This window comes from Poecilia mexicana, unplaced genomic scaffold, assembly GCF_051168715.1.
Source record: "Poecilia mexicana isolate PSO_F unplaced genomic scaffold, ASM5116871v1 scaffold_16, whole genome shotgun sequence".
Taxonomy (NCBI): Eukaryota; Metazoa; Chordata; class Actinopteri; order Cyprinodontiformes; family Poeciliidae; genus Poecilia; species Poecilia mexicana.
Window position 1 is genome coordinate 10836785 of NW_028263385.1, and position 13021 is coordinate 10849805.

Genomic DNA, 13021 nt, shown 5'->3' on the forward strand with positions numbered 1-13021 from the left:
TTTAAAAAAATATGTGGCCCAGTTTTACTCAGAAATACAATATCTATTGTTTTAGCCCCACTTTTAATCACTTCAGAATAAACTAGTGAATCTCTACAATGTCTTATCAGGCTTTAGAGATTAAATGTCATTTATATTGTTGTTCTTTGAGTGATGTCCTATTCAGCGCTCTCTGTGTCTTTCTGTGATGCGAGACAAAAGAGTAATCCATTGCTGGTGTTGCAGAAACCTTTGCTTTTCATCTCTGTTGTTACGAAAAGAGCTCAGTGTTTGTATTTGCTAAGAAAGACTCTTGAATGAACTCCGAGTCGTGTGAGGCCTCATGGTAATTACTTTTCTCCTCCTCTCTTTGTTTTAGCCACTTTCCTCTTCATCATGTTCACCAAAGCGAAGTTATGACTTTACTCAACGAGTCCGAGGAGGCCGCCTCTCCCTCCGCTCCCCTCTCCTCCCTTAGGAACAATTTCTCAGCCTTTTTCACACCTGACGCCTCTTATTCCCCTGCATCCTATCCCACCTCCTCCTCCTCTTCCTCCCTGCTGACATCCTCCAACTGCACCGACTCTTCACCGTCTTCCTCACCACCGTACAACTTCTACGCCGTGCTGTTAGTCCTTCTAATCTTTTGTGTGGTGTTCGGCAATGTGCTGGTGTGTGTGGCTGTGTCTCGGGAGCGTGCCCTGCAGACCACCACCAACTACCTCATTGTCTCCCTGGCTGTGTCCGATCTGCTGCTGGCAACCCTCGTCATGCCTTGGGGTGTTTACCTGGAGGTAATTTATAAATATGCACAACTTTGTTTTTCAAACAAACTAAATGGAAAAAAAAAAAAAATCTCTGACCCAGAGTGGAACAAAACTGGACAAAACTAAGTTCAGTTTTATTTTTTATTTTTGTTGGTGGAGGAAATGTAAAACAAATGAAAGTTTTTATATTTTAAAACAGCAGTGACATATTCTGTGGCACTGCTAAAGTTTTCAATTGCAAAGTACTGTCTCCTCAATGTGAGAGGAGGAAAAAACATGAAGTTGACCTATTTAGATCATGTCTATTGAGGTAGTGAAGAGACAGTGATACTTTTGTAGGACACTGTACATAATCAGCAGAAACTTAATTGACTTATTAAGTCACAATCGAGTAAAACAATAAGTTGATTATCATTCGTTTCAGGTCACAAGATATTTTCATTAACCTCGGGTTTCCATGTGAATCAATGGATAAGATAAGCCAAAAGAAATGATGTTGGAAAATTGATGACTTGCTTAAATCTGTCTTTGTGGCCCAAAATATAACAAGATCCTGCAGTTTCATTAGACATTCTAAAATAACATACTCATCTGTTATTAGTTTGCCTAATTAATTCATAATGGCATTTATCAAATATGTAAATTAACCATTCATCCCGTTGCAATGCCCATGCAATGTTTGAAAAGTGCTAAAGCGAATCTCTTTGGGCTTACAGTCAGACAAAGAAAGAAGAAACTATTAGAAACACGATAATTAAAGTTTTATTTTATTCTTCTGCTGCTTATTCAGACATAATTGACTTGCATCATACTGGAGTTACAAGAACAATTGTTTTGCTTGTTTTGTAATTAAACTGTCCTTGTGAGATGAAAGGGAACGACTGAGCCATAACTTTAATCTATTTTTGTGTTCCTGAAGGTGGTTGGGGAGTGGCGCTTCAGTCTAATCCACTGTGACATCCTGCTCACTCTGGACGTCATGATGTGCACCGCCAGCATCCTCAACCTGTGCGCCATCAGCATCGACAGGTGGGGTTCCTCTTTTTTTTTTCCTTCTTTTTTTTTATCCCAAAGGTGAACCCAACATGACGCAAGGAAGGCAAGTGAAGAATACGTAAGTTTTCTACCAAAATCAAAGGCACCCTAGAAACAGGAAACCCAGGAATAAAAAGAGAAATGAGTAGAAAACAGGGTCAGGTAGTTATTGACCTTGCAATGAGCATCAGAGAAAATAACAGAGACAACAAAGGAGTCTGTCTGTTGGAGAGTGTGATTACAGGAACAGAAGATGTGTTGAAATGGCAGTCAGAGGGAAGATCAGAGAAGACTAGCACTTAAGAACAGCCAACAGAGAAATCAAACTCAAGAAAGCTGAACAATAATGGAGAGAAAACATTTTTTCAACAAAATAACATCCTCTCAAGCTAACACTGCAAAAATGAGGAAAAATAGCATAATCCCTTTTTTATTGTATAGCCTATTTTAACAACTATGCACATTTGTAATATCCGCTCATTTTTCTTTTTATCTTATTTTACGTGCCTTATCAGAATATATTTTTATTGAATTATATCTCATGCTTTGTATTCAAAATGTAGTTTTTAAAAAATATCCTTATATCTTAAAATTCACTGATGAATTTTCTTATAAAATTTAAAAAAATGCAATAATTGTTTTCCTCTGGGAAACTTCAAGCCGTGAAACAAAACTGATAAGAAATGAATCATAAAATAAACTGTTCCTGTCAAATTGCTATCAGCAGCATAGTAAAGACATTTGTTATTTTGTTAAATATATAGTTTACATGTTGTTTTTGAAGCCATTCCAAAAGGTATACATGGTTATCTTGTCTGGCCTGTTTGCTGAATAATTAAATAAAGTGTCTTGAAGTTGTGCAAAATTAGACGTGTCAAAAAGCTGGAATGATGACAGATATTTGTCTAAGGGAGAAAATCTGCTTGATCATTTGTTTTTATTTTATCATCCAACTACCACTGAGCAGCAGGACAAAAGGCCCTGTGTACTGTCATCATTTATGCGTCCAGCAGGTTGGAGACTGTGGTTTTATGTCCCCAACGTCCTCCTCAGTCATCTGTGATCTTGGCAGCTTTTTAAGGCCCATAAAAACACATTTAATAATTTGATCTTCCACTTGATGCGCTCGTCCTGCGTCCTGAGGGAGGTGACCAGACACCCAGCGGGCAAACCGTCTACAGCTGTGTCCTCATTTTTCAAACCGGCATATTGAGGTTGCTCTAGTTTACACACGCAGTCTGGTATATTAACCTAGGACAAAGTCTTTAGTCAGGCTTGAGGGTGCAAAAGACAAAAACAGCTAAAGAAGCAACTAAGGTTAATCCTAGATATTTGACTTCTGGCTGTGCTTCACATAAAAAAAAAAAAAAAGATTGAGCTTATGTATTTTTTGTATTTTACCCATCAATATGTTATTTTTTTCTTTGCATGAAAAAAAATAACATATTTTTTTGCTTATTCATAAAATAATTTTTAAAGTATTTATAACCTCTTTTTTTTCATGCAACTACAAACTTTAACTTTTGTTGTGGAGAGATAAAAACAAAAAGGGACTTTTTGTCATGCAGAATATTGTGCGCAGACAACAACTTCCTGTATGTCATTCTAAGCACACAGTCCACCAGGGGAAGCATATGTGTGAAATAAAAAAGCTTGAGGATGCTTTTCTTGTGCAGGGAGAAAAATAATTTGCAGAATTGATGGTAAGATGGATGGAGATCATTACAGGGAAATTCTGGCAGAAAACCTGAAAGAGGCTGTAAAAGTCTTGAGACCACTATTTGCTAAATGTTTCAAAAGTCAATAATGTAGTCTTCCATCATGCAACAGAAATGAATCAAAACAACCAAATAATGAATTAAACTCCCTTATCAGGTTTGTACAAATGTATGAAGTTTTATTGCTGAGGAGATTAGAAGAGATTAGAAGCAGCCTAGTGACTGAAGGCAGTTGCAGAAATCAAAGAACAACAAAAGAGAAAATCCTGTCTCTGATGAGGTCCATATGATCCTGACTTCAAACTGCCATCATCTGCAAAGACTTCTCAGCATTCATTTAAAATGTAATAAAACAACTTTACCCTTAGAAGTAGATCAATAAAAAAAAAATACATAGCTGCAGATAAAGCTCTACATTGTGATTTGCCATTGTTTGCAATGCCTGAATCCTTTTTATGAGGACTTGTTTGTAAGAATCTGAACTGCTCCAGGCTCACCATCTGATTATACATTGCAGGCTTTGAAGCCTGAACAAACTTTTATGTAATGGATGCTGTGCAGAATCTACTCACGTTTTAACAGCTTCTGCTTACTTCTTGTCTGTGACCTTCCGGGTGCCGCTGAGACTTGAACTGCTCACTTAAAGTCACCAACAGCGGCAGGCAACTTCAATTGCTTTTGACAGCCATGTGTTTTGTGTCCTTGTAGCTGCGAAACAAGAAGTGACAGCTTTTGTCTGTTTGAGAAACAAACCGGGATTTGATTGTCATGTTTGTTCTACTTTAAAATATGTGAGAACATGGCTGTGGGATAACTAGCTCACTGGATTTATCAGAGATTGTTTGTTCTGTTTTGACGTGTTTGTTCAGAAGCATGCCTAGTGGGTGTGAGTGGCATGCTAATGTGACACCTGTGGTGTTTTTTTTAATACTTGTGCATGTATGTTGTTGCAGATACACAGCAGTAGCCATGCCGCTGCTCTACAGCACCAGATACAGCTCCAGGAGGCGGGTGGCTGTGATGATCACCGTGGTGTGGTTTCTCTCTTTTGCCATCTCCTGCCCTTTGTTGTTTGGACTGAACAATACAGGTGAAAGTATATTTTAGACACTAGTCTCACATTACTGCAATCAGCCGTAATGTGGTGGTCAAAAGAATCACACCTATTAAGGCCATAAAAGTACCACAATGAAACTTTGTTGTGAAAAAATATGATCTTTTAGGCGTTGTGTTGTGCACCAATGTTCCTTTATCTGACAAATTCTGACATAATCAATGGTTGTTTTTTATTAATTTACCCTTAGCATATCTCATTTCAGAGTAAGATGATGTAGTTAGTTGTCTGCTGTGTCTTTTTTTTTTTTTTTTAGATAAGGCTGTTGAGCAAAGATTGTGTTGTCATTGTGCAGGATGATTTTTATTCTTTTATTCTAAAGTGACTGATCAAAATACTTTATTATATCTAAAATGTTATATCTCCACATATTGTGCTCCGTTGTTTGTATGGATTCAGAGTTTGGTTTCCAGACAATTCTGCGAGACAAAAAAGCAATGAGAGAAACAACTTTGAGAACATTGTGTCACTTCCAGCCCAGGTTGTGACAAAATGAAGTTTGTTTTATTAAATGATGCTAGAAATGTTCTCATCTATTTGCAGGAGGGCGCTAAAACCTACAGAGATTTTCAGTCAAAATGTTCGCACTTTTTTGTCATCTGACAGCAATACTGCCGTACAGCTGTTTCACACATCTGGGAACATTAGCCAGCACTCAAATTACTTTATGCTTAAACTCTTGCATTGGCAAAATAATTTGTTCACATTGAGTTTGTAACAGACGATACTTTGTAAAGTGATTAGGCAGCTGGAGTGGTGGGGCTCATCAGTCAACCTCTGTGCTGATAAAGGCTTCTGCGGCGGGGGGTGGGCCAAAGCTTTGAAAGTGTTCAGACTGAGTTTAAAGAAAGGGCTTCAGGCTGAACGAGAATCACAGAGTAATGTGAGAGCTTACTTCCAACAAGCCAGCACAGCAGGACTGAATGATGCAAGTCAAACTGCGAAAAAGCATCTCTCTCCTCACAGCTACATGTTGCTCGTACATTACGGCACACAGCTTGAGATGTTTCTCATTCGCTTCTGCTGACAGTGATTAAGTTACATCACTGGTACACTTTAAATACAAGCAGTGTTTTTATAGATGTTTTTGACGAAACTTAGATTAGTAAAATGCAAAGGGTGTTGAATAATTAAATTGAACCTAATGATGGCTTCAAACGGTGGGATTGAATGGGTTAACGACCTGTAAGGAAAATATTAACTTCTGCCATGTCTTTTTTTTTTTTTTTCTCACAACAAGTGATGTAAATAACACATTTATTCAAAATGGATAAAACAGTCGGAACACAATAAAAGCTACAACACACAGGTGACTGAATCTGTCTGTTTGTAGTGCATTTAAAAGAGATGATGAAAGGCAGATTGTCATCTTATCTGATCGTCATGTATTATTATTATTATTATTATTATTATTATTATTATTATTATTATTATTATTATTATCATCTCATAGCTGTTGCTGATAATTAGAAAAGAATAACCAACAGCAAATTAATATGATATCAAAGTTAGGAACCCAGAAAAACATGATTTTTTTTTTTTTTGGTTTCATTACATTTGAGGGGGAATTTTTAAGCATCTAAATTTGTCAGTCTAGTTGTCTGAAGGTGATTAAATTGGCTTGCACTTTATAAAACTGTTTTTATAACATTGCATATGTGAACTCAGAGAATAGTTATTCTCTGAGCATAATGTGTAGTGTACATTTTGCATGCTTTGAAAGCTGTTTGTGATGCCGTTTAATAACAACCAGAAAGCTTTTGAATTCTGTGTGAAATCAGGGCTTATTTTGGTGCATGACATTAAAATAATCATGTATGTGCGTCTAATAATTTATTCTAATTTTGATGCAATATCTGGCCCCTTGATTGCTTGAGTTGCGTATTTTGAAAAGCTAATACTTGCGTTTTCTTGGTTGTCTTTTCTGCATCAGCCAGCCGGGAAGGCACCACATGCAGCTTCGCAGACCCGGCGTTCGTAGTCTACTCCTCCGTCGCATCTTTCTATGTGCCATTTATCGTAACACTGTTGGTGTACGCCCAGATCTGCGTGGTGCTGCGTAAACGTGGCAGACGCACTGCCCCACCGCGCAAACACGGCCTGCTGACACCAGGTGGTCCTGGAGCGGCAGAGAGTCGACAGCGGAAGGTAAGCGTCTCAGTTTTGCTGGAACTTCACTATTTCCTTATTGTTTTAATTTGTTCGGGCTGACATTTACAGTACACATCCATGAAACCTAAAACCCCGTACACTTTATTACAAATCTGCCTTAGTGGCAGAAGATATGTTCAATAAGCTAAATAAGTAAAGACTAATTCATTTGTTTCAGTAGATTTAAGTAAATAATTGTCCAAAATAATTATTCTACACATTTAAAAATGTAGCATAACATACTAATGGCCAGTAAAGCCAGGCTGCAGAAAAATGCATTTGCGCCTATTCAGTCGTTGTTGAAAATTTTGTATAAATCAAACCAATATTTTATTTGTAACTGTTAAGATTAAGTGTACATAGAATATATAATAAGACTTGTTCTCCGGTTCATTAATTTAATAATTAAAAATCACTATACTCGTACTTACACATTATTGCACAAGCTGTGTCTCCATGTTGCATAACACTCTCACGCCATCACACACTGTGTATTGCGTTTTAATAAACTCTCTCTGTATTGTATTGATTTTAGTTTTTGTTTGAAAAAAAGGGGTCATAAATCTGCTCTATGTCTTCAGCTGAGGTGACAGGGGGTAGAAATGGTCGACTGCACTAAATTAAAACTGATTATACTGACAACTTCCCTTTACCATGTTCCTGCTACGCAGCAGCAACATCGGTTTTCAGGAAGGAGAAAAACAATGTCAAATTTTAATATTGTTCCATTAGAAAACAATGTGTCGTTATTGATTTAATAACGGTGGAACAGCCACTGCTGTCTAGAAAATTCCTCTCAAGTTTTTATTTTTGTTTATTTTTTCCGAAGGTTGTGTTTCAGTTTAATAAAAAAGAGGTTACTTGTGAGGTTAGGGTAGCTATTGATTGAAAATTAAAATTAAATTTAGAAGCCACTTGAAGTGTCATGCAAAGCTGTTGCACTTTGTTGTTTTATTTGCATTGAGTGTGAGGGTCTTTTTTAGATCTTCACTCTTTTCACTTATTGAATTTCCCGTTTCCTTCCCGTCTCAGAATAAGTGCACCCAACCAGAAGATGTGAAACTGTGTACCCTGATCCTTAGGCCTGCCACTGCAGGTCCTCAACGAAAGAAAGTGGTGAGCAACCTAAACAAGCTTTCCATCTAAACAATGTGAATATTTTTTCTCTATATATTTTCGGCTCTCTTCATTGAGTCTCCTGGCTCTGCTGTGAATTCCTGCTCTGTTATTTGATTATTAACACATACCATGCTGCCAATAATTTAACATTTTTGTTTCTTCTCAAATCTGCATCTTTTTTTTGTCCCCCAAAGCGTGCCTTCCTCACCTCCCTCCTTCTTCCCTCTCTATGCATCAGACCCTCGTGAAGGAGTCTGTGGTTCATCCCCTCGAAGTGGAGCCGGGTCGGTTCCTGCCACAGACGGAGCAGAATCCACCGCCTCCCAACGCTCCACAGCCTTCCAATCATTCACTGCAGTCTAAGATCTCACTCTCCATCGCGGTAGGACCGGCCCCAGCTCTTCCCTCAACCGTGGCGCGATCCGCTCTGACGCCCCGTCCCCCCACCCTCGAGGATGGCATGAGGGGCCGAGAGGGGTGGAGGGAGCGCAGCGGAGGCAGAGAGAAATGGGGCACCACCAAGGAAAGGGTGAGAGGAAGGCTCTCACAGCAGAAGGAGCGGAAGGCAACACAGATGCTGGCTATTGTGCTGGGTGAGGAGGAAGAAGAACAGACTAATTGATCAGATGTTCACATAGAATTAGTGGCTCTTTAGACTGCCTCACTGTTATGGAGATTAAGTATAAATAAAATCTATCCTTTGATTTGGGCCGAACAGGCTTATATTTTAAACAATTCTATTTTTTTTTAGCTCCATTTATAGTTTGTTTCTTGTCAAAGCTTTTCGTTTAGCATTAACCTGCAAGTACCACATTTTAGCTTAAGGCAGAAACTGCTTTTATACTAAATTGCATTCTGCTTTCTTACAACCTTGCGTGTTCTATATTTTATGGATAGATGCATCTCTCAAAATAGAACCGGTGAGGTTATCTGTTGCTTCGGTAGTTTTGTGACACTGGAATAATAAAATGTAGAAATGTGAATGTTGTTTCATTACTCAGATTCCTGTACAAGTTGTCACATATTGCTGTGCAAGCTAAACACACATAGGCGGGCTGACAGCTGCATTAGGCGAAATGTATCTTTTTATTGCACACAATTTACATTCAACATAGCGGAACGTATCCCATGGTGTATATGGTGCAATCTTGTAGATGGTCAAGATCTGCCGGCAGCAGACCACATGTTCCACCTCTCATCCCAAACATTTAAATCCCCAAAGTAGCCAGTGAGAGATGTAAAACCTGGCCTTACATCTCCCGTTTCTGGAGAAACAGCTGAAATGAAAGAATAAATAGAGTTTGATGGATTGTGACTTGGATTAAACTGGAATGTGCCTCGTTTATACGACTGGACTGTGTTGGGAAGAATTTTAATAATTACAGCTGAATTTAGACCTGTTTAGACTTTCCATAATTGCATATAAATTGAACCAAAGAATCTCATAAAATGACTGAATTTAATTTGTTACCAAGAAACTACATTGACACAATGCATGTAATTATGACATTCACACATGTAATCAGTGTTGTCTATCTGTATCCAAGGTGTGTTCATCATCTGCTGGCTGCCTTTCTTCCTGACCCATGTGCTAAAGGCCCACTGCAGGAGCTGCTGCATCTCACCTTCTCTGTACAGTGCCGTCACCTGGCTTGGATATCTCAATAGTGCTGTAAACCCTGTCATCTACACAACTTTCAACATTGAATTTCGCAAAGCCTTCATCAAGATCCTGCACTGCTAGCTAAGATTAAAAATGCATCAGTTGTCAAAGTAAATAAATAAGAAAACACGTTGTGGGACTTGGGAAGAGATTGCAAAGATAAAAAATATTCTTTGACAGTTTCATTCTGAGAGGAACTGAGACTGTAATCTGTGTGACTTGGAGTCATAGAGATAAAGATTTTTTTGGAAGGATTGAAAGGCCTCAGACGAGAGAGACTAAGCCACAGAGAGAAAACGATGTCTATGAAGCCAACGACGGCACCAAATATCCTTCAAAAGTAGTTTGTGACAAGTGGAAGACAGCAATGAGAAAAATAACAAAGGTGGAGATATGTACAGTGAGACAAATACTGTGCAATGTGTCTATTTTCTGTAAAGGGGAATACGCTCAGACAGGTGATCATACTTCATCATTCTGACTCAGATTCCACATTTGTGGCTTTCAGTGCAGCAGCACTGTTTCCTGAGTGCTCAAACCTTTGATTTGTATTTGACTGGTTCTGCTACATTCACTTGTGATCTCAACAAACCTTCTCTCACTGTGTTTGCATGTGCTGGCATTCCTCACATGACAGGAGCAAATGAAATGCACAAGAAAAAGGAAATGAAATCCTCCAAATTTGGTTTTGTTTAATTTTGTATTGATGAACCTATACTTTCATTTAATAAATATGTGCTGTCAGTAACTGTTTTTAATCCCAACCCTACTTCACTGCATAAATTGTGCCATCTATAATTTCAATAGATTTTGTGTTGAACATTGTGTAAATAAATATTATCAATCATTTGTCTCATCTCTTTCAGCTTTGCTATGGAGGAGAAAAAAACCCTCAGCTAAAATGAACCAAGTTATTCTTTGCTCCTTTTTCCTTCCATATGTACATGGGAGGTTTCTGCACCTCCACCATCACTTTCAACGTCACTGTGGAGGAGAAAACATCCTCACTGCTTTCATCAGCTTACCAGCTGCATCAAGTGATGTAATTTTACACCATTGTGGGTGTCCTTTTTTAAAAAAATCATTTTAACTTTTAGTGATTTGAATGTCTCCACCTATTCTGATGATGGCAGCTGATGTGAATCGTTCACACAAAATCTGTGTATGTGTGTTTTTTACTGATCACTGTGAGCTGATCAAACCGCGGCTCTGAAATTGTGAAGTTGTTTCCATAAGTCTTGCTGGAATAATTGTAAAATTTTGCTTGACACCACAAGACCTCTGCTTGTGCTTTTTCCTCCCCCCCTTCATCATTTATGTGTGCGTGCATACATGAAACATCATTAAGTCTCTTTGCAATGCACAGAACATCTTAGCAACTAAAAAATACTAGTTTATGGGTTTATTCAAATGTGCATCCATTAAAAACGGGCAAAATAAGTTTTTATTGTTTAGGCCGCCTAGAAGATAATGTCTAACTTTATAAGTCAGCTTATTAGCAATTCTGAATAAACTGTAAAGTGAGATTTGCAAGTTGAACTATTGAGGGAATGAATATAGAACTCATTTTGTCTTTGGTGGTCGTCTTGACTAAACTCATTGACTTCAAAGGCGTTCATTTAAATCCACATTTGTTTGCTAGATAATTTCATTTCCCTTTGATATTATAATCCCCTCCTTTACCTAATCCTAAAGTGTCAAATAACTTCAAGAAATATGAAATAATTTTATACTCTTGTGCCATTTAGTCAACTTTTCAGATTTTTAGTTCATTACGTCTCTTGATTGTCAAACATTATTTAAATGAAGGCAGCAGAGGTGAAAATAAAAACTGTGAAACAGTCTTTATAGTTGCAAGTATAAAAAGATTCCTATTCCCTCTCGCCAGCACGTATGACAGAAACAAAGAAGAGAAACAAAGAGTGTGTAACTTGCAGTGTTGTGACAGGCGCTCCGCTCCACTGTCAGTGAGCTTACTGATCTGCCACCAGGCACAAGATAAAACAGCTGATGTTATTAAGTTGTAAATACTGCTTCTTTATAACGTGAAATAGCCAAACAAATATTTTCTCCCCCTGACTGTTGCCAAGAGGTTGGGAAGCTGTCAGACGTGAAAGGTTTATTTTCTTAGCATCAGTGCAATGAGGAGATTGGAAGGATGGAACCTGATGCTTTCGCTCTGGAAGTTTGTGCACGTTTTGTAGATTACATGTTGAAAAGCTACTTTTATGATTCACTTCACAGAGAACAGTCAGCACTGCATTATTTTCTTTCTGAAATATTCATTTCGCACCTTCCATGACCTGGGAATTGAATCCTTTTCTACTTAAAACAGACCTTTCATGACTAAGATCCTATAGAACAAAATTCAGAAAAAAGTATGTCATTGAAAGATTTGAATTGTTTTTTTATATATATCTTTATTGACAGTCATTGTGTTAAGAATCCATCTACATTTTGTGACTATTTCTCAGAATATAAATTGTTTGCAGCATAACTCTTAGTAATTTCACATTTTAAATAAGTGGTCCTGAAAATCGATACATTTTCTTTTTCAACAAAAAAAACGTACTGTTATGTTTCATGTTGTTAAGAAGAATCTGTGATGGAAATTTAATTGATGACACTCATAAACTTACAGAACACAAAGTAAAAAACCAAACAGTCATTCTAGTATAACCTTTTCCAATGGTTTTAGATTTCAGAAATCTAAAAGAAATCTAAATACAAAAAATCAGGTCTTTTAGAACTCACTGATGCCATGTCATGCTGTAACAGAGACATACAAATCCACTGTCTGCTTGGAGTGCCATCGTGTCTCCTCCTTTGTGATAATCCGTTTTGTGTGACCTAGAAAATGCTGAGTAACTCTGCAACAAAATGATCAATCTGAGAGCTTTACAGTCTCATACGAGGAGATCAAAGAAGCACCCTTTGGAAATCCGAGTACAAAAAGACCTACAGTTCCTGTACGACCATTCAAATGAATAAAGGGAGCTGGATTATTAGATACTGATCTCTCAGTTATGTGAAATTCAATTCTGTTTACGTGAGTCCGTCCTGCCCTTGTGAGTGACTCATTGTTTGGGGGTGTCCATTACCCTCTGTTGTTCAACTCTGACCCAGGCTCACAATAATGCCCATGCATAATTCATAGAGTGCCAACGACAACCCGGGTGCATATCTGTTACTGAGTCGGCTGCGGCAGGGGAGGCTGCAGCAGCCAGAGAAGAAAGATTATGGAAAGGCGGAAGGGGCAGAAGGGCATGACACAAAATGTGGATTAAGTGTTATCCAGAAAGGAAGACAGCGGCGCAGGTGGCAAACTGAAACATGTGCAAGTTGAAGATGATGAATCTGCAGCATTGGAGAAGATATCTTTGGATTTGGGATGAACCACAGTCAGCAGGATCCTTCGGAGTCGTGTCACTTATTCTCCACGGGTGGTGAATTTCTTTTCCTCTCTGTGACACTA

General features: G+C 38.1%; 1 protein-coding gene across 1 annotated transcript; it reads left to right on the forward strand.

Annotated features, from left to right (window-relative positions):
* Window positions 1-227: 227 nt before the first annotated feature.
* drd2l (dopamine receptor D2 like) lies at window positions 228-10395 on the forward strand. The gene is made up of 7 exons (XM_088014041.1): window positions 228-773; window positions 1666-1775; window positions 4453-4589; window positions 6547-6761; window positions 7797-7894; window positions 8064-8476; window positions 9431-10395. The coding sequence occupies exons 1-7, from the start codon at window positions 396-398 to the stop codon at window positions 9625-9627; spliced, it is 1548 nt and encodes a 515-aa protein (XP_087870167.1). The 5' UTR covers window positions 228-395; the 3' UTR covers window positions 9628-10395.
* Window positions 10396-13021: the final 2626 nt, after the last annotated feature.